The sequence below is a fragment of the Chiloscyllium punctatum genome, chromosome 2 (genome assembly GCF_047496795.1).
Source record: "Chiloscyllium punctatum isolate Juve2018m chromosome 2, sChiPun1.3, whole genome shotgun sequence".
Classification (NCBI taxonomy): domain Eukaryota; kingdom Metazoa; phylum Chordata; class Chondrichthyes; order Orectolobiformes; family Hemiscylliidae; genus Chiloscyllium; species Chiloscyllium punctatum.
Window position 1 is genome coordinate 43,320,732 of NC_092740.1, and position 21,509 is coordinate 43,342,240.

The window sequence follows — 21,509 nt, forward strand, 5'->3', positions numbered from 1 at the left end:
GTTTGGACATTGAAGAACACATGTGTTGCCATTGTATCCTGAAGTGTGCCCTGAACTTGGACCTTCTGCTCAACCACTGTGCCACAAGACCCTTATTAAATTCAGGAATCTTGGCTTCATGCCAGTGCAATATGTGAGATTATGTTCAACTAGACTTTCTTCCATCTTGTGGACCCACCTGTTGACCTCAGTGTTTGACTGCCTCCCAGCTTCTGATAATGCTGGAGACATGGATTTCTCTTCGATCAAACTGGTTCAAAAGAAATGTAAAACTATGCTTAGAATTTCAGGAGTAGAAAAATCAGTTATCCATTTCTTTGCATGTTTTTGAATTCATATGGCTGAATTTACATACTTTTTACAGTAATAGCCATAATTTAAAGAAGAATGTTATACTTTGGCCTCAGTTGTTCAACCTGATTTTTATTAATATGTATTTTGATCTGTCACAACCCTAGGCATAAATTTACAGTGGTAACATGGGAACAAAAAGCCTGGAATTTATGTAATTTCCTGATTTCAGTCCCAAAGGATATTTGATTCTTTAATTTTGCCTATATCATTTTGAATGTGACAGCAATCTGAATATATTATAGCTTTCCATTGGTATACTAATGCTTAGTATTGTGTCCAAAGCAGATGTTCATTGATGACATGAATGGCTTTATAAAACATAAGCAAAACAATGGAATGATTTTGTTTTGTTCTTTGTAGGGGGGAATAGGTTGTTCATTCCCATAAGCTTGTTTGATCATTTAGTGAGATCTGGGCGGATCAGTATCACAACTCCAATCATCTGCCTTGGCTTTATTTCCAAGGCTAACAAAACTTCCTTGATTTCAAGTTTAAAACAATTAATTGAACTTGCATCTGCTACTTGACTTCCTGGAGTTTCTCCACTCAAACCAAATTAAATGGAAAGTAAGAAGTAGGCCACTAATTGCAGAGAAGAAAAACAAAAGTAGTTGCTCCTATTTACCCTTCACGCTGAAAAACAGAATTGATAGAATTGAAAGAAACTTGTTTCTGTGCTAGGCAGGAAAAAGACCGAGGGCAAGAACATGAAAATTTGGCCTCTGTTCAGAACATATGGCTGGATCATATATATCTCTTTGCATTTAGTATTTATTTTTCCAGAAGCATTCAGTCTGTGGTTTAGGCAAACTGAACATGCAGTCGAGAATGCAGTTGCATATCTGTTAATGTATATTATTCTACAGTCGTAATTATTTGGAATAAATCATTTTTACCCTGTACCTTCTCTGAAGGCAGTGAATTATGCTGATCTGATTCTGTAGGTGGTAATGTATTCTACAACCTCAAGGTTGACACTGCAGTAAGCTGACTTTTTACTTGAGAGAGTCATCTCAGCTGAGGAAATACTGGTCCTAATTTCCCTTTCAGCCTTGTAATCTGTCCCTGTCTGTCTTCTGTCAGACCCATTATAACCCTTCAGTATCTGCTCTCAGCCCCATTGTCCCTATATCCTAATCATTTCTCCCTGTGGTCCTCTCAGTCTCTATGCAGCCCCCTGTATCCCCGCACTCTTGGTGTCTTGTTGCCCCCCCCCATCTTCTTTGACCCCATATAGTTGAAGGCAAAAAGGCTTTTCCCCATCGTAGCATCACAAAAAGGCTACTCTCAGCATAGCTTCCCCCATTCAAATTTGTAAAATGATAGATTCCTGATGAAGGCTTTTGCCCAAAACGTCAATTTTCCTGCTCCTTTGATGCTGCCTGACCTGTTGTGCTTTTCCAGCACTACTTTAATCTTGATTTTAATCTCCAGCATCTGCAGTACCCATTTTTGCCTAGCTGGTATCGGACCTCAGCTTCCTATTCCCAGAGCTGTATTTCCTTCACTCTCAGACCTGGACCTCAACCTCCCTCCCCCTTGGCAACTCATTAACTGCTGGCATTTACCTGGTTCATGGAGCTCTTTCAATTCATTCTTTTTTCCTCTTCTGATTTTAATGAGCCTATTCGCAGCAAGCACAGGAGAGATCCAGCCTGTGATTGAAGGAGCAATTTCTCATCCATCCCTTCTGTTCGAAGTACTGGTTTCGGAACATAGGAACAGGCATAGTTCTTTCAGTGTCAGCATTGTTCAAAATTTTGAAGTGCTTGAGCTGTTTTACTATGTTGGAGGTGGTAAAAATAAAAATCATATGGCTTTCTCATACTGCTGCAGTTACACTTGTCTGTGCCTTTAGATATCAGCTGTGGCTCAGTTGCAGCTCTGTCAACTGCGTGCGACTCCAGAAGAGCACAAACTAATCACACCATTCAGTGCACTGCAAAAGGAGAGGTCATCTTTGAATGACAAAGGAGGGATCCATTGGGCTCAAGGAAATAGAGCAAGGAATTTTCCTTTCTGGCGAGGTGTTTGATAAATACAAATTTGTGCTCAAATGCAGAAGTGTAGCACCACTTGCATTCAAAAGGAAAATAAGGACATGTAATTTGATAGTAATGTGTTCCAATACCTTTTGTTTCTAACTAGATGGTTTGCACTGAGATAGTGTAGACCTTCAGTGTTTGCTGGTTCTTGTATTTAAATTGATGAAACACTTGAATTTACTGCCAGAAAATAGTGGTGCATCTCGTGGAGAAAATGTAAGGAATCACCAGGAGGTGCAGAGAGTTCTTCAAGAAGTAGGTCTTTTATTTGCACACAAAAAACCGTGACACTGAGAAAGCAGATTCTTGAATGCCCACGGACCTCTGGGTCCGTAGATTTTTTATATCTTTTTTTAAATCATGTTTGTTAGCTTATCAGCATGTCCAACTATATTAATCAAAGTACCTCACTCTAGCTACACAATAAACCAGTGATGTTAGTTCCCATTATCTCTTTAGTTGTACCTTCTACTGAATGTTATTCTAATGTCACGGTTAGATATTTATTGCTAACTCTTTGCAACGATGGTCTTTCATTCCAGACCCTACTTAATATTTTCCTAATGTCATGATTAGATATTTATTCTTACTTCTGCTACAGTGATCTTCCATTCCAGACTAACCAGTCATGATAGATATTTAGCTATTCCATCTATTGCAATAGTCTCCAGTCTCATGCTGACTCTACGAAATATTAATTAGATATTTTAATGTCATGTCCCAAATATTTATGGTCCCATAAGGACATTTAACGGGAAACTACCTCTATCAATTGTTATCTCATCTCCCCATAGAGCCCTTTCAGCCTTAACCATACTCTGCTAATTGGTGTAAGAGCATTCCACTATTCTTATCCCAACCTGCCTTCCACAGACCACAGATTGCCAGTGGTCTTCATGCTTTAAACTTTCCATTGCTTTCATGCTCTTTATTTTCCATATGCAGCACAAAATAATGTTTTTGCAGTGGTAAAGCATGCCAATTCTCATGTGACATTCCCACTTGGTGACTGGGAGTGAATGCAACATGAATGAAAGTTGGGACAAAAACAATTGTGGTTGAAACCTCGCAGGTCTGGCAGCATCTGTGGGAAGAAAGGGGAATTAATGTTTCAGGTCCAATGATGTTCTTTAGAACCTTGAAAGTGGAATTTTCGTGTTTTTAAGTATCGTTCTCTTATGAAAATATTACATTCCAAGTTTAAAATTCACTGACTAGGATTTAAGTTGGAAAGCATAGTCAGTTTGCCTGTCTTTTTTTTAAGTTACTTCAAACCTTTATCTGCCTAACATTTTGTGCTGTAATAATTTTAGATACTTGACCTGAAAGGACAATGGAATGAGTAACACTTTTGCTCTTGGTATAAATTTTTTTTTGCTTTTGAACTTATTACATTTTGTGATTTTTAATATCTCTCAATAAAATGAGCTTTGGGCAGTTTGTACTGCATAAATTCTTGGTGTTGTGCAGTCAGAACTGCAGTGCATTTCCATGCATTTTACTACAGGGCTGAAATGTTGTTTGACTAAACTTCAGCCACGTGTATGCACCAGAAATGTTGACCTTTCAACAGGAAGGGGATTGTCACAGCAGTATTGACACCAGTTGTGAATCAGGATCATGCAGAAGATCTAATAGAGCTGATTTGGCAGCAGTTGCTCACAGTTTGAATTTCAGGTGGAGAATTACATCTACGTTAACATGTATAACTCACGTTAAGTCCCAAACTTAATTGAAGTCTCTCTTAACTTAGTCATAGATGTACAGCACCAAAACAGACCCTTTGGTCCAACCCGTCCATGCTGAGCAGCTATCCCAACCCAATCTCGTCCCACTGGCCAGCACCCACCCCATATCCCTCCAAACTCTTCCTATTCATATACCCATCGAAATGCCTCTTAAATGTTGCAATTGTACCAGCCTCCACCACATCATCTGGCAGCTCATTCCACACAGGTACCACCCTCTGCCTGAAACCCTTAAGTTTCTTTTATATCTTTCCCCTCTCACTCTAAACCTATGTCCCCTAGTTCTGGGCTCCCCCACACCAGGGAGAAGACTTTGCCTGTTTATCCTATCCATGCCCCTCATGATTTTATAGACCTCTAAAAGGTCACCCCTCAGCCTTCGACATTCCAGGGAAAACAGCCCCAGCCTGTTCAGTCTCTCCCTATAGCTCAAACCCTCCAATCCTGGCAATATCCTTGTAAATCTTTTTTAAACCCTTTAATGTTTCACAGCATCCTTCCGAGAGGAAGACCAGAATTGTGCACAGTATTCCAAAAGTGGCCTAAGCAAAGTCTTGTACAACCGCAACATGACCTCACAACTCCTTTATTTAATGATCTGACCAACAACGGAAAGGATACTAAATGTCTTCACTGTCCTATCTACCTGAGACTCCACTTTCAAGGAATTATGAACCTGCACTAAAGGTCGTTTTTATTCAGCAACACTCCCCAAGACTTGACCATTAAGTATATAAGTCCTGCTCTGATTTGCCTTTCCGAAATGCAGCACCTTATATTGATCTATATTAAACTTCATCTGCCACTCCTTGGCCCATCGAATCAACATCGTTTTTGGACTTGGAGGTAACCTCCTTCACTGTCCCATACACCTCCAATTTTGGTGTCATCTGCAAACTTTCTAACTATATCTCCAATGTTCACATCCAAATCATTCACATAAATGATGAGAAGCAGTGAACCCAGTACCAATCCTTGTGGTACACCACTGGGGTCACAGGCCTTCAGCCTGAAAAGCAACCCTCCACCACCACTCTCTATCATCTGCCTTACAGCCGTAGGAGCAAAAGTAGACCTCATGACTGATAATGTCCACTCTGTCATTCAGTGCGACTATGGCTGATCTGGTAATCCTCAACTCCACTTTGCTGCCATAACCCATAACCCTGGATTCCCTTACCGATTTAAAAACCTGTGTCTCTCAGCCTTGACTAAATGATTAAGCTTCAGCAACCCTGTGTGGTAAAGAATTCCATCGATTCACTCGCTTTTAAGAAGAAATTCCTCTCCTCTGTCTTAACTGGGTGAAGCCTTACTCAGATTATACCCTCTGATCCTAGAGCCTTCCACAAGGGAGAGCAACGTCTATGTTGTCAAGCCCCTTAAGAATCTAGTATGTTTCAATGTGTTTCATTCTTCTATACTCCAGTGAGTATAAGTCTAAATTATTCAACTTCTCTCTATAAGAAAATTTATCCATACCCACAATCAACCTAGTGAACCTTCTCTGGACTACCTCTGATATACCTCCCTTAGATAAGGGGATTAACACTATTCAAAACTGTGTGGTCTAACTCATATCTCATACGCTTTCCTGTTTTTATACTACATTCTCTTTCGAATAACATTTCATTTGCCTTCCCTATAATCTGCTGAACTTGTATGCTAGCTTTTTGTGATTCAGTTCTGAAGAAGACCTAAAATGTTTTCGCTCTACAGATGCTGCCTAACCTGAGTTTATCCAGCAATTTCTTTTGTTTCTGACTTTCAGCATCCACAGTTCTTCGTTTGTTTAAATAAAGCTGGGTTAAGAAGGGTATTTTGAGGATGGCAATCTGCAAGTAGTAGAGTGCCATAGGGATCAGTGCTGGGCATCAATGTGTCATAGAGTCATATGCCGACCAAATATCCCAATCCAAACTAGTCCCACCTGCCAGCACCCGGCCCATATCCCTCCAAACCCTTCCTATTCATATACCCATCCAAATGCCTCTTAAATGTTGCAATTGTACCAGCCTCCACCATATCCTCTGACAGCCCATTCCATACACGTACCACCCTCTGCGGAAAAAGTTGCCCCTTAGGTCTCTTTTATATCTTTCCCCTCTCACTCTAAACTTATGCCCTCTAGTTCTGGACTCTCTGACCCCAGGGAAAAGACTGTGTCTATTTATCCTATCCATCAACAGTTTTGAAGATAGTTAATGTACTACAGCCAAGTTTTTAGATGGCAATAATAGATGGAAAGACAGTGCTGAGGATGGGCAGCATTTACAGAGGGGCAACTAAAAGGTTAAGAAAGTTAGCAAACACATGGCAGATGTAATATAATATGGAGAAATGTGAGGTTATGCCCTTTGGCAGGAAGAATAGAGGAGCTGAATATTATTTAGAGAGAGACTGCAGTAAACTGCAGAACAGATCAACCTGGGAGTCCTTGTGCATAAATCTGAAGGAACTAGAATACAAGTTCAGGTAATAGTAAAGACAAAAGGAGTACATTATGTCCTTCCCCTCACTTCGTGTTCAATATGGAGAATACTCCCAAAGGGAGATTTCCTTGCACATATTTGACCTGATGCCATGAGACTTCGTGCTCCCAGTCCCCTATAGATTCCAATCTGACAAGTCAAAACTCCCAACATGATACTCAATCTCCACCAAATGGGATTTCATCGCAGAGTGGAAGATTCACACCATTGTTTAAAGGAGTTTCCTTAAGTGTTCAGGCATGGAAAGGCTAAAGGGAATAAGTGTGGAGGAAAAATAAATGGAAAATAACTAAGTAATTAGCAGTTAATTTCTTTGATTTCACATGGCAAGTGGAGAGAAATAGTAATGACTCTTTATGCTGCTTGTGTTACATATACTGTAAAGAATTGAATTTGCTGAATGACTTCAATGTAAGACTGTTGGACACTATTTAATCTCACTTCTCTTTGTAAAGCAAACCAGCATGAGCGTACCTTTAAAGGTGAGTTATGATCACTGTCACTTAGATCTTAACAGCAGAGACAACAAAGATGGACTTCTCAGATTTATCAGACGTCAAATACAGCATATGAGCCATTGAGATGTATAGCACAGAAACAGACTCTTTGGTCCAACTCGTCTATGCCGACCAAATATCCTAACCTAATCTAGTCCCATTTGACAGCACTTGGCCTACATCCCTCAAACCCTTCCGATTCATAAACCCATCCAGATGCCTTTTAAATGTTGTAATTTCCAGCCTCCACCACTTTCTCTGACAGCTCATGCAAAAGTTGCACCTTAGGTCCCTTTCAAATCTTACCTCTCACACTCTAAATCTATGCCCTCTAGTTCTGGACTCCCCCACCCTAAGGAAAAAGACCTTGTCTGTTTATCCTATCCATGCCCCTCATGACTTTATAAACCTCTATAAAGTCACGCCTCAGCCTCCGATGCTCCAGCGAAAACAGCCCTAGCCTAATCAACCTCTCCCTATACCTCAAATCTGGCAACATCCTTGTAAATCTTTTCTGAACCCTTTCAAGTTTCACAACATCCTTTCAATGGGAGAGAGACTAGAATTGCACACAATATTCCAAAAGTAGCCGAACCAATGTCCAAAAGCCGAAACATGACCTCTCAACTGCTATACTCAATGCTGTGTTCAGTAAAGGAAGGCATACCAAATGTTTCCTTCACTATTCTATATACCTGGGACTCTACTTTCAAGGAGCTATGAACCTGCACTCCAAGGTCTCTTTGTTCAGCAACACTCCACAGACCTTACCGTTAAGTGTTTAAGCCCTGCCCTGATTTGCCTTTGCAAAATGCAGCACCTCACATTTATCTAAATAAACTCCGTCTGCCACTCTTCAGCCCATTGACATGTCTGATTTTGATCATTCTCCATAAGCATGCCCGCTCCTTTCAAGGGTTTAGCCGTCAATCTCAACGGACAGCAAATTGCACTAAACCTGAATTCCATGTGACTGTAGCCTTCAGTAAAGTGATATGTTTCTTCAGAGCAATCTCTGTTCTTCTCCCTTTTGTCTTGATTATGTGGATCTACGAGAAATACTTGATTTAAAGCCTCCATAATGAGCTTTTGCCCTATATGGTCTGTGCCTTGTCGGCCAATTAAGTCAATTGCTTTCAAGGATTTGAAGCCACACCCAATGTCTTCTCTCTTTTACGTAGAGAACTAGCCTTTATGTCCTCCTCCCTTGGTATTGCACTTCTTATTCCCATATAGGCTCATGGGTTGCAGGATCAGTGACTTCTCACTGCTTCGCTCCCTTGCGCAGACCAAGTGGTTGCTTGGTCTTGACAGTGCAGTAACAGAACCCCACATGCAAGTGCTGTGTGTTGTACTGGCTACCCTCAAAACTGGTTGCCCCACTGGAATTTGCTCAGGCATCAAAGGAGAAGTATGGACTCACTAGCTCAACCCAAAATAAGACCATCACCATCTCAGTTAATGTCAGCACTTTCTGTGGATTTGAAAAGCCACAGGTCTGCAGGTTTAGGGGTTTGCCTCAATTATGGATCGATTTGTTAGAGTGTAAAGTGGTATCTGCTATTAAGTTGCAATTGATAGTGATCATGATTTGACATTCACTCAGTTTAAGTGAAACCACTTAACCACCCAGCGAAAATAGTGCTGTATATTTATCAATAGGCTGAAAAATATATTAAAATACCCACTTAGGATAAGCTCGTTTTGTTAGCCAAGTTAGTAAACTGTATGCATGCGAGCAAAGTATGCTATTTTTGTTTTTGAATGAAGAGATCTAAACATCGTTCTTGAGTTGAAGTTATGGCTTTTTGATAAGCAGTTAGAAGCATCTGCACTTATGGAGTGGCATGTTTTTATAATTACTATATTAGCACTTCATTGGTCAAATGTCATTGGAGGAACTGTACCTTACAACATTGTATTTATTGATGACCTGGAATGTAGTTAGAATATAGTATCTACTCAATGTAACTGATTAAAGTGTGACAATTTAACTGCTAAGAGTTTTCTTGAAGAAAGCTTATCTAGCTTCTGAGAGTAATGAATTCCGGCATTATCGTTGCATGAAAGCTATAGATGATTGCAGAGAAATCTGTGTTGCTGAATGCAGTGTTTTTGCTAAAGTCAGCCCATAAATATTCAAAATGAATGCTGCAAATCTTATGCATTGGTGTGTTCTTTTGAAAAAAAGTATTCATTTAAGGAAATTGTAAATTGTATTTGTTATTTGAGAGGACAAAGAAAAAAGTTGGTTAAAAGTGTCAGTTTAAACTAATTCCCATGGTGCTTTGTTTTGAGCTGGAGTTTTGATCTACTTTAGGATGTTGAGAGTTTAGAAGTGTGGGGTGAGGTTTCATTGTCTATGTTGGAGACATTTAATGCAGAAACTGAAAACCGATGCTCTGTCCGTTAGCTGCCAATAGCATTTTCACGCAGTGATGAATTAAGTTCACGTCACAAAATGCTTAACTGCACGTTGCAGTATTTTATGTTGAAATTGAAGGAAGCTGTAATGGATCGTATGGTAGAATGTAGAAGGCAACAGCAGCCATCGTTGCAATGCACCATCAACGTTAGTCCGTGAGAATCATATTGTATAGTTTTTGCATGGATCTTCAGCTCTTGAAAAAGCATCCAGACTCTCAGCATGGTAACCTGAACAATTAAGTTGCTATTTTTATAGCAATATCAGCACTTTATCTAATGTCTGCTTTCCGCCTGATAAGGCCAAGGATCTGCTGTTAACCGTCTCCCTCCCTTGACATTTCATGATGTATTTCCTGAAGCACTGGGCTTACTGGTGTGACTGAGAGAAGGAGCCTTCTATCCATCACTACTACAATTTGTGCTTGCTTTGCAGTGAGCAGCTAATGACCTACACCAAAAGTCGTGATTGTGGCATGGACCAGCTCTGCTTTAGTTGCATATCTTGCAGTCACAGGGTGGGCTTTGCATGTTGCATTTTTTCCCCTGTGCATTTTTCTGATATAGTTTGTATTGATCAAGTCTCATTTTAAGTTGTCTGTGGAATTATTTGTGTGCTAGTACATTTGTTGCCTAACATCTGATTTTTCTAAACTGCTATATATAACTAAAGCTTGTATTCTTTGTGAATTCAAACACCCTTTTGTGGATGGTATATAATGTGCCATTTTTGCTCAAAAGCAGGAGGTAAAGTGCAAGTAAAGAAATTATTTGTAATTTGTATTTCAGAAATGCATTTCTTCAATACACTGAATAACCAATGTCTTGCTGAACCTAGCTGACTGCTGCTTGGCTCTACTCAGAATCATGGCTGTTTTCCAAACAATGCAGCAATTGAAGTTGCAGCAGTCTTGATTTTTGAGCTGGTAACCTTGTGAAAATGCTTTTAATTTCCATGATTAGCTACCAGTATCAACATGGATATTTTTACATAATCTTCAATTTTTTTTCTATTGCATTTATTGTTTTCTAATGCACAGGCATTTTTTTTTTGAAACATGTAAATTTTCTATAACTGTGCCTTATTTTTCCTCCCTGTAATCTGCACCTTTACTGGGAATGTTGAGCTTTCTGGATTTGCACCTTTTCACAAAATGTGTACTATTTAACTATAGGTTGGCATATGATAAACAAATGGAGGAAATATAGTTTGTTCACTATAACATTGCATGGCTTGGCACAGTATTCGAACTTTCTTCATTAGAACCATAATTCATAATAGCTTTTCCAGGTGTGGTACTTCGGAGGGTTTCAGTATGTGACCTCTTGCTGCCAACAACTGCACCCTACCTTGTCTCTTCAATCCTCATTTTGGTTGCCTAACATGTCTATCTTTGCAGTTATAAATTAGAAAGTGAAGACATAATTAGAAGATTCTTGACTGGCAAATCAAGCAACCATTCTTCAATCTCATCACCACTGCAGATTGCAGGGCTTTATTTTTGAATGCAGGTGTTCAAAGATTATTTTTAATGCCCCATGACTTTTTTCAGTTATAAAATAACTTTGTTTTGATGTTTTTTGGTTAAGGTGTAAATACCAAGGAGACCAGGAATAATTCCCTGTTGTTTTTTCAATAGTGCCATGGGATCTTTTACATTTACCTGATCTGGCACATGATTTCTTGAATTATCCCTGATGCATCCATGATCAAGGCAGAACTACTTCTGGCTGGAAGCCCTCACTCGGTATTGAGTTCATTGTTCATCTAGATGTCATCAAATCTGTGGAGTGGAGTTTGAATCCGTGACTTGTTAAAATCTGAGGTCATTGTTACTTGTTGGGTAGAGGCAGACAATTGAGTTGTAACTTCAGCTTCACCTGTGATCATGCTGCTTAAAGATTAGCAAACTGCATAACTAGTATAGAGGGAATTGGAAACTGGAAAGTATTCCATGAATTTTTCAAAGCTCAGTATTGGTTATTGTTTGATACTGATGCACTGTGCTACATTTGAGTAATTTTTGCTCATTCCAGTTAAATTCAATCTATGATTAATTAAATAACCCGTTTAGTAATTCTTGTTAGTTGTGATTAACATTTCTGGTTCACTTGATCTTTGCATTTGTGTCTCTGCATTCTGAAGGTTCATCAAATCTGAAAGTGTTCTCAAGAGTCTTGCTAGCTTTAAGTATTGCTGAGACTTCGTTGATTTTCTCATCGCATGACAGATGCCCAAAGTATGGGTGAAATGCAGAATGTCATTTTGATACAAGAAAGCTTCTCTTTAGGTAGCTTTCTCTGGCCTGAATGCATACTCTAGATTCATTTCTATCTCTGACCGTCTTTCATGATGCCATGGCATCCCAATGGGCATGTCAAAGAACCAGACCACAAGAACTACCTCTGTCAGTTCAGGGAATAGAGTTGTCATCAGCATTATTAAGCACTACACTTGAACTGTTTCAGCTAACCTACTAAAAAAAAAGCTTCAGCCCCTTTCAAAAGAGTGTTCAAAACAATTTATCTGAGAAATAAGAAACAATACCTCAGTCCACCTACTGTGGAAAATTTTATTTTTTTTTAACTTCTTAACTTCTGACTGTTCCAGCATACTCCTGGCCTACCTCCCACATTCAACTCTCTTAAAATTGAGATCATCCAAAACTCTGCCCCTCTCCTTAGTTGCAATCCTGTTCACTGATCACCTTTGTGCTCATTTATAGCTGTTTTTAAAAATGCCCATGTTAGTTTTTAAATCCCTCCATAGCTAAGCCTAACCCTCCCACTTCTCTCTTTAAATTCTCTTTTTAAAGCTTACCTTTTTAAATCTGAGTTGGCTGTCTTTGATATGGGTTTATGGCCTTGAGTCTGTTTGCCCGTTATTTCTCCGATGAAATAGTTCGGGATGTCTTACTACATTTAAAGGCACTTTAAGAATGAAAGTTGTATTCGAAATGAATCACATGTTCATTTGCCTTTTACTAGGTTTGGTGGTGAACTTTAGACAGTACTTGCTTTATTGAACTTGATTAGATCTCTAACTACGCAATGAATAGTGTATGAGCTACTGTGGGAATTAATGCAATGAGTGAGGTTGTATAACAGTCATTTGGAAATATGTAGATATAGGAGCTGTGCTGTGCACTCTTACTCCATGATAATCTGGAAAACTAGGAATAACAGTTGTACATGTTATGGTTACGTGGAAGGCTGGAACTATCTTTTTCAGGGATTGCTTGTCCTTGGAACCAAGTCACAGCAACCCTGGAAAGCTTCTAAAACATCACTAAAAGCTACTTGGAGATTATTTGACATTGTTGCATTGCATGGTATTGTATCATATAGTACTGATAAGTCTATGCTGAACCAGCTGACCTCATTTACGTGATCATATTTGACGACTTTCTGCCTGTGGCTAGGAGGGGAAAGAAAATCACATGGTTCCTGGTCTAAGTCACTTCTGGAAAGTTTGGCTAGGATTTTCATTCTTTAGTTACAATGGAGATCCGTGTCTTTGAATGAATGCATGCATACACCCCAACACATGTTGAGTTTATTAGAGTAGGATTCAAACTAAAACTGAGGAGGATAGGAAAATGGTGAGCAGTGATATACAATGTTTCAATTCTTTACACATTTTAATCAAACCACATGTATCTTCAATAAGTGCTTTGACAAAGTAATGCGTGTATTTGATGAGAAATATGAAGTATGTACTCTATTATTCATGCATCCTTGCCTAATTTTTTGTTTTAAAATATTATTTTTTAATAGGCAGAATCAGGCTATGGGTCAGAATCAAGTCTGCGACGTCATGGCTCCATGCTTTCTCTCACGTCTGCAGCAAGTGGTTATTCTGCCACGTCCACCTCATCATTTAAGGTAAAGAATGTTGTCATTTTTATTTATTGAATATTCCCCCATTCCACCTAATATTGATATGTTTCTTTTGTGTAATCTATTGCTGTGAGACAAAAGGAGGAATTCAGTATTCCAAATTTTGAGAAATTAATTTCAAATATAGCATTGGGTAACACAGTAAAGCATTCAATTCTTGGCTAAAACCAGAATGAAGTTGTTCCTCGTTGAAGGGAAATTTCAGTCACTCTGTAGTTCTAGATGGCAAAATGTCATTGTGCCTGTGGTAGGGTTGCTGACCATGAAAATTACACCTTCACTTTGGAAGGGATGTAAGGGAGTGAATAATTTGTATTTTCAGTGTCAGATCAGACTTGTATAGTATATTCAAATCTCTGATTTTGCTGTTTAGCAGAATATGGTCGTTTTGTTGGTATATACTAATCTTTTGAGGTGGGAGAGAGGGTGAGAGTCCAGTTATGATACAATAAGTTGTACTTCAGTCATTGTGACTATGACCTGAAATAAATCTATCTACTTGGGCAACACTGCTGCCAAAATTATTTCTCCTCAGGCTTTTTAATTATCCTTATCATAATTTGATACTGTTGTTATCAATAATCCATGAGCACAATGTATTATAAGTAATGGTGCTCAGGAGTGGAATTGAGCACTGAATGCTTCGATTTGTAATGTCAGAAGTTAGGGGTGGTGAATGTGACTCCTTCTCTGACACTGGTCAGAAAAATGTTTGGATTGACTAAGATGATATTTCCAATTTTATATATCCGACTGTATAAAACTCTGAGTCAGAGACAAAACAGTCAGGTTTTTTTAAATACAAATAAAAGAACAAGTTTACTGCAAACAAAACTTATTACTTTACAGCTACCCTTCTTGAGAAACTGCATGCACACCCTCATGCACATGTAAACGTGTAGATGCTCACGTGTACATGCAGCTCTGCATAGTATTACCTTAAAACTACATTGACCAAACAACAGTTAAGTTTGGGAAAAATAATTATTCACAAACTATGCAAATGTTAATCTGTAGTGAAAATCACTCTTCATACAACTGTTGGGGTTCGGGTGTCTTTTGAATCCATTGTTGTTGGCTGACTTTATTTTCCTAGAGAGCGCAGTATAGGTTTTTGACTTCCCCTTTAGGAATTCTCCATCTGGGGTGATGACACCTTCCAGTAAGTTTTCATCCCTCACACTTGGATGAAAGATTTCTGAAAAAAAGAGAGAAGGAGGGACGAAAAGGTTCTTGCTCTAGACAAGTTATCTCTGTAACGGTGTTCAAATCCAACAGCCTTATTTGTTGCCCAAACATGGTCATGTGACCATTATCTGTAACCATAGACTGTGATTTCATGCAAGCAGTTGTTGCAGTTGTGAAAAAAACGAGTCTTTCCTTGCTTTAGTCTGTCTTTCACTTGCAAAGCCTTTCCCAAAAGGCCAAGGTGTAAATATGTATCCACTTAGTGATCTTTCATCACAAAGGTGTCTAGTTTAGAAAATGTGTACAGTAGTTTTAATGACCCTAGTATAATCTGTGGGATGTGTGACATTGCATAATAAATAGGGAGAGAGTATGTGAAGTTTTTGCATGGAGAAGATCGTAAACTGTGAATAAAGCCTAGCTTGTTCTATAATCACTTCATCTATTCCCAGGATGACCAATTCCACCTTAGAAAATGCCAGATGGCCACCTTCTTCCAAGATTCAATTTCCCTTCCCACGTGGTGGTTGATGCCCTCCCACGTATCTCCACTTCCCGCAACACCACCCTTGAACCCCACCCTTCCCAACACATTCCTGATGAGAGTCTTATGCCTGAAACATCGATTTTCCTGTTCCTGGGATGCTGCCAGACCTGTGCTTTTCCAGCACCACACTTGACTCTATTATAATCCTAATGTTCAACAGTAGAGAAACAGTAGAGGGCACTGTAAAAGAAGATTGCTGATGGTCTATCTTCTGTTCTGTGGAACTGTCCAATCCTAACTTCAATGATTGGATAATTTTTTAATAAATCTAAGCAGGGTTGGGGGGAGGGCTTCTACATTTTAAAGGCTTCAGATTGAAACCAAAGTCAGATGCTATAATTCAAATGTTTTTAAAAATAGTTGAGTCATTTTAAGGATGGGTAGAAGTTTCAATTAATTAATAATTTTATCCTCCCTCTTGCTGTGGAAAACTCTTTCTGCAGATTAAACAGTTTCAGTGAGCTTTGCTTTGGGTGGAGACCTTAAGTTGCATCATAGCATGGACTAAATTGGCTTCTTGAAATTAAACTAATTCTCAGATACTGAGGCTTGAATGTGAACCCATTCACTCAAATTTTCTTTTGTGTACTTTTGCATAGCTGCTATCGGCAAAAAAATGCATCTGTGTTGAAAATTCCCAGAGGTAATAGAAACTTGTAAACTGTTGGCTATAGATGAAAAACTATACAGAACTTCATTTGTTATCACAGACTTCCGTTGGGCCAGTCCAAGATCTCAACCAACAGGTAGGAAAGCTTAAATTTTGCACATAAGCAAAATGCATCGTTGGGTGACTATAGTTGATCCCTAATGCTTTCAACAAAGTAGTTCCAACTAAGCTGAACTTTATGCAAAATAATATTTGTCTGATTAATTGCAGAAATGTAAAGGAATTAAATCATTTATGATTTGGGGCTACTTCAGACTGCATTAACTAAGTTACTATTTTACTTTTGAAGTTCAAAGATCATTTAAAAAAAAGGTATTATAAGTACCTCGGCAAATTATGACTAAAGGTAAGGGTAGGAGACAATGCAATTATATTATTTTGGGTGTGTAGCTAAAAATGTTGTATTGAAAGGATATCATGATCTAGTGTACATAATGCTTATCAAATGTATCTATTTGAGCTGTTGGAGCAACTGTGGCATGGGTGTAATTTATCTGAATGAAACCTATCTTTGTGGTAAGCAGTGCTGGCAGTTTTTGGTGCATACCCAACTCCTGTGAACAGTACCATGTATACAAAGTGACTTTATTTAAACTGGATTGCACGGTGTGGAGCAACAGAATTTTTAAAAAGTCTTCAATGATGCAGAATGCTTAGAATCTACAGTTTAATGAGGGACAGTAGATTCTGCTAAGTAGCACAATAGAGGCAGCTTGACAATCCAGAGAAATGAATACTATATTTGGAGTACAGATTTTACTGGTATCAGAAGAATTTTATTGTTACAAATGAATGCAAAGAGAAAAATTGGATGGTCTCTTAAACTAAGGGGAAATGAAAGAGTGGTAGCTTTTCATTAGGGATGTTTAACTGTGCCAGTGGTAAAGATTCTAAGAAGTCACAATACTGTAGACCCTGGAATTTGAGATAAAAACAAATTGCTGGGAATACTCAACAGGTGAGGGAATATCTGTGGAATGAGGAACAGATAAAGTTTCAAATTGATATTTGCTCATGTTGGAATACTGTATCCAGTTCTGGTGTCTCAGCTACAGGAAGGATATTATTAAGTTGGAGAAAGTTTAGAAGGCATTTATCAGAATGTTGCAGGGCATGGAAGAACTGAATACAAAGAAGGCCTGGATTGGCTGGAACCTTTCTCACTGGAGCATAGGAGGTTGAGGAGTGACCTTTCTATTTATATAGCCATCCAGATATCTTGTGAATAGGAAGGATTTCGAGGGATATGGGCCAAGTGCTGTCAAATGGGGCTAGATTAATTTGGGATGTCTGGTTGGCGTGGACGAGTTAGACTGAAGGGTCTGTTTCTGTGCTGTACCTCTGATTCCTAAATGCACACCAAATTTTTCAACCATCTGCAAACATTACCATGCCTCCTTACATTTGAGCTTGAGCTATTAATGTTAGCGACATGAAGTAAGGCAGCGGGTACTGAGCCAGGAGAACCTCCATTGATGTCAGCCTTGCAAAAATACCCATCGACTTAACAGTAAAGAAGAAAACTTGATACTGCAGGAAGAGTTTCATAGTCTGATCAGTTAAGCAAAGAAAAAGAAAACACAACCGAATCAGAGAGGCAGTAAGTAATGCATTTTGGGAAGTGAGATGTGTAAATGCAGAACAAATAGGATGAAACTAAATTACTAAGAACATTGGGATTTTATTATCATTGATACTTAAAAAATGGTAGCAAATAGTATATTTCCTTTTATTAGCCCAATAGGGGAGAAGGTGACACATTATTAATGCAACTGGATTAGCAATCAGGAGCCAGGCTAACGATCTGTGAACATGGATTTAGACCCCATCATGGCAGTTAGTGGAATTTAAACTCAGTTAAATCTGGAATTGAAAATTTGTAATGGTGCCATGAAACTGCATCAATAGTGATAAAAATCTATCTAGTTCATTCATGTCCCTGAGGGAAGGAAATCTACTGTTCTTAACTGGTCAAGCCAGCGTTTAATGCCAGGTTCACACAAGTGGTTGATTCTTAAGTCTTTAGAAATGGCGTAACAAGCCACTCAATTCAAGGGTAATTAGGGATGAGCAACAAAAGGCTGGCCTTGCCAGTATTGCCTGCATCCCATGACAGAATAAATGATAAAAGATGTAGGTTTGCTAGAAATCTATACAGCACTCGTTAAGCACAGCTTGAGAACTGTGTGCAGTCCCGGTTGCCATTGCGATAAAATCCATAATGACCAATAATTATGCAAAGTAAATTTGGACTGCCAATTAGCCAAAAGTATGGCAGGAGATGATTTCATGTTTTAATACTTTTAAGCAAAAAAATACTAAAAGTACAATTGAACCTACATCATATCCTAGTTGGCAACTTAAATTTTAGATATCAATTTTGAAATGCAGAAGATTCTTGGAGGGTTTGATGGGGTAGATGTAGAAAGATTATTTCTCCTCATAGGAAACTCTGGGATCACAGAACAAAATCTGAGAAGGAAAATCTTTCTCTCAAAGGTAGTTATTCTTTGGAATGCTTTTATGCAGAGGGCTGTCAAAGCTGAGCCAGTAAGTATATTCACAGCTGAAACAAACAGATTTAACATCAGTAAGGGAATCAAGATTGCGTCGATAAGGCAGGAACGTAGCATTGACGATTATTGGATCAAATGGCAGAGCAGAATCGTGGGCTGAATGGCCTACTTCTAGTCTCCTGTTTTATTGCCTTACAAGAGAACATGCATCCTTTTCATATAACTGAAAATGCATGAGGGGTATACTTTACACTGTCCATTAAGTAAACATTCCATTTTTCTGTAACTAGTGTAAAGTGATTCTTCGTTCCTCGGGGTTCACACCTTTGTTCCCAACAACCAGCATTGCCAGCCAAGTCTACTTGTATGAGGGAAGAATGAAGGCACTTGTTACTTTGCAGACAAGCAGCCTCCCTTTGAACAGTCGTCACTTGATCAACTAACTGCATGTTCCCAACAACCTTCAAGGAATGTGCAAAAGCAGAGATAAAAATATCCTGGATAGAGAACCAGAGAACACCCACTTAAGATGATTGACAGAGCAAGTAATCGTGGCATGAGTACGAACAATTGAATTTAAACACAGTGAGGGATTAGGATTTGCAGTTCGCTACTTGGAAGGATGTTGGTTATTAAAGGCAACTAAAGAGTTATAAAGAGAATAAAGTTTGCTGAGCTACAGGAAATTGCAGGTGAGTGGCATGAGGTGAGTAGAAAGCGCTCGTCCTTTTCATACACCAAAATCACTAAGATTCCCAAGTGGGTTTAGGCTGGGAAACTGTTTAAATGGCACTGACATAATGGGCCACATGGCTTCATTGCCATCGCTATGGTTTCTATGATTTGCTCCGCCAACTCAGAATTAAAAGTTAGCCTGGGATGGAAGTTTTGTATCGGGATATTGAACTTCAAATCAAAAACATTGAATGTTACTTTTAATGCTGTTTTAAAAAAAATATCAAATATCAGAGCATCTCAGTCCATGGCCACCTCAGACCATTTACATTCATAAAGGACATGCAAGCTGCCTCAAAGTCATTACTGTTGAGCATCCTTTTGTTGGTTCTAGAGACTATTACACCAAAAGAATACAGCTGTATACAAACTTAAATTGCAATGGGTATTTCTTGTAAACCTATTGCTCTCATTAGTAAACTTTCCTTTAAACCTAAGGATTATATATTTTTAGCCTGCTATAGTACAAACTTGCTATTTAGTAAGATTAGGGAAATCATTGAAAGGAGAGGGATGTAAGTTTAGTAATGTATTATGAAAAAACTTCAGTGATGGTTTGGAATGATGGTCAAGCAGAAATTCTAAAATGATATAATGGAGTGTTAAGGTACTCAAGATTCAAGGGACCAGGTGGTTCTTTTTCCATTTGTGTGGCATGAGTCTTTTCATGTGTAACAATTGTAATTAATTTGTGGGAAAGTCCAATTCTGGCTCTTTTTGCTTTAGAGGAAGGCAGGGAAAAATTACCTTCATAAGGCAAGGCAGAAAGTGGGGAGAGAACCTGTCAACCCATTAAATAAGATTTTGTTGAGTAGTAACGTAAATCTGAGAGATTAAACTTTATTCTCCAAGACTGGCCTTCACCAATAACCAGCCAATTTTCCAATTGTCATCCCCATCAAGAGCAATAGGTTTTTGAAACTCAATTTGGTAATCTGAAGTGTCAACCAGATAAGCCTGCAGTATACACGTGGAAATGATTTTTTAAAAAAAAGTGACTGCTATGGTTGGAGGGTTTGAGCAAGTGGGAAAGGCTTTGTAGGCTGGCGCTGTTTTCCCTGGGAATGTCCGAGGCTGAGGAGGGACCTTTTAGAGATTTCTAAAATCATGAGCATAGATAGGGTAAAAAGATAAGGTATTTTTAAGTGGGGGAGTAAAATTAGAGGGCATAGGTTTAGGGTGAGAGGGGAAAGATTGAAAAATTTGCCCCTTAGGTTCCTTTTAAATCAGAGGTGAGATGTGTATGGAATGAGCTGTCAGAGCAAGTACAATGGTACCAAGCTGGTACAATAACATTTAAAAGGCATCTGGATGGTTATATGAATAGGAAGATGGTTAGATGGATATGGGCCAAATGCTGAAAATGGAACTAGATTAATTTAAGATATTTGATTGGAATGGACGAGTTGGACTGAAGGGTCTGTACATCTGTGACGATATGAACTGGAGATACTAGCAAGCCACATTTTATTGTTTGCACTTGGGTTACCTGAAAAGACTACGATGTGGCCAGGACTGCTCTGACTGCTTCTGCTTGGGTCAGACATTTTTTACTAAGCAACTGGTATGCACGATCCCTTGATATTGTTTGATCAATTTGACCTTTCCCTTGGATTTGATGCCAGGGTTCAAACAAAAGTCCTGAGACGAAGATTATACTTTGGAATTTGATTGGATGTCTGGGTCAATTTTACAGGAGGGTTGTAAGAATCTATTTTGTTTACAGCCAAGTTGCACCTTTCTCGTACTGAATTCTGCAGCGATACCTGTGAGCTGAGGTATCCCCAGTTAGCTGTATACTGGTGACATTTTTCTTCCATCAGATGTACAATCCCTCTTAAGCAGCCATAAATATTTTATCCTTGAGGATGCCTGATCTAAATATTAAACCTGGTGGTTTCTATTAAGCGTGTTCTTCCAACTTTCTCCCAAAATTTAGAGCCTCTCCAACAGTCCAACTTAATTATCTAGAGAAGACCACTTGAAGTAACCAAAATCAGGAACATATTAGATTGTACTTAAGTGGAGTGCATTTTGACAGGAACATCTGGTGCCAAGGTATCTTAGTGCTACACCTAATATGTCCGCAAAGCCACCAAATGAGTGGTTCTGTTTCAGTTAGGTACAATGGTACAAGAAAAGGAATTTGTGGAATGTCTGCAAGATGGCTTTTTGGCGCAGCTTGTGGTGGAGAAAGTGAGGACTGTAGATGCTGGTGATCAGAGTAAAAAAGTGTGGCGTTGGGAAAGCACAGCTGGTTAGGCAGCATCCGAGGAGCAGGCAAGTGAAGTTTTGAGCATTAGCTCTTCATCTTGTGGTGGAGCCCACTAGGGAACAGGCAATACTGATTTAGTGTTGTGCAATGAGGCTGACTTGATACGGGAGCTCAGGTG

General features: G+C 38.9%; 1 protein-coding gene across 5 annotated transcripts in view; it reads left to right on the plus strand.

The window, feature by feature from the left end:
- LOC140453274 (ceramide transfer protein) overlaps nt 1-21,509 on the plus strand; it is a 112,134-nt gene that overhangs the window by 46,244 nt on the left and 44,381 nt on the right. For 3 of the 5 annotated variants that reach the window (XM_072547831.1, XM_072547840.1, XM_072547854.1), the window contains exons 4-5: nt 13,338-13,445; nt 15,906-15,941. In XM_072547831.1, the coding sequence (XP_072403932.1) occupies nt 13,338-13,445; nt 15,906-15,941 (144 nt within the window). The remainder of the gene's footprint in view (nt 1-13,337; nt 13,446-15,905; nt 15,942-21,509) is intronic. The other 2 variants (XM_072547847.1, XM_072547860.1) reach the window with 1 other exon arrangement.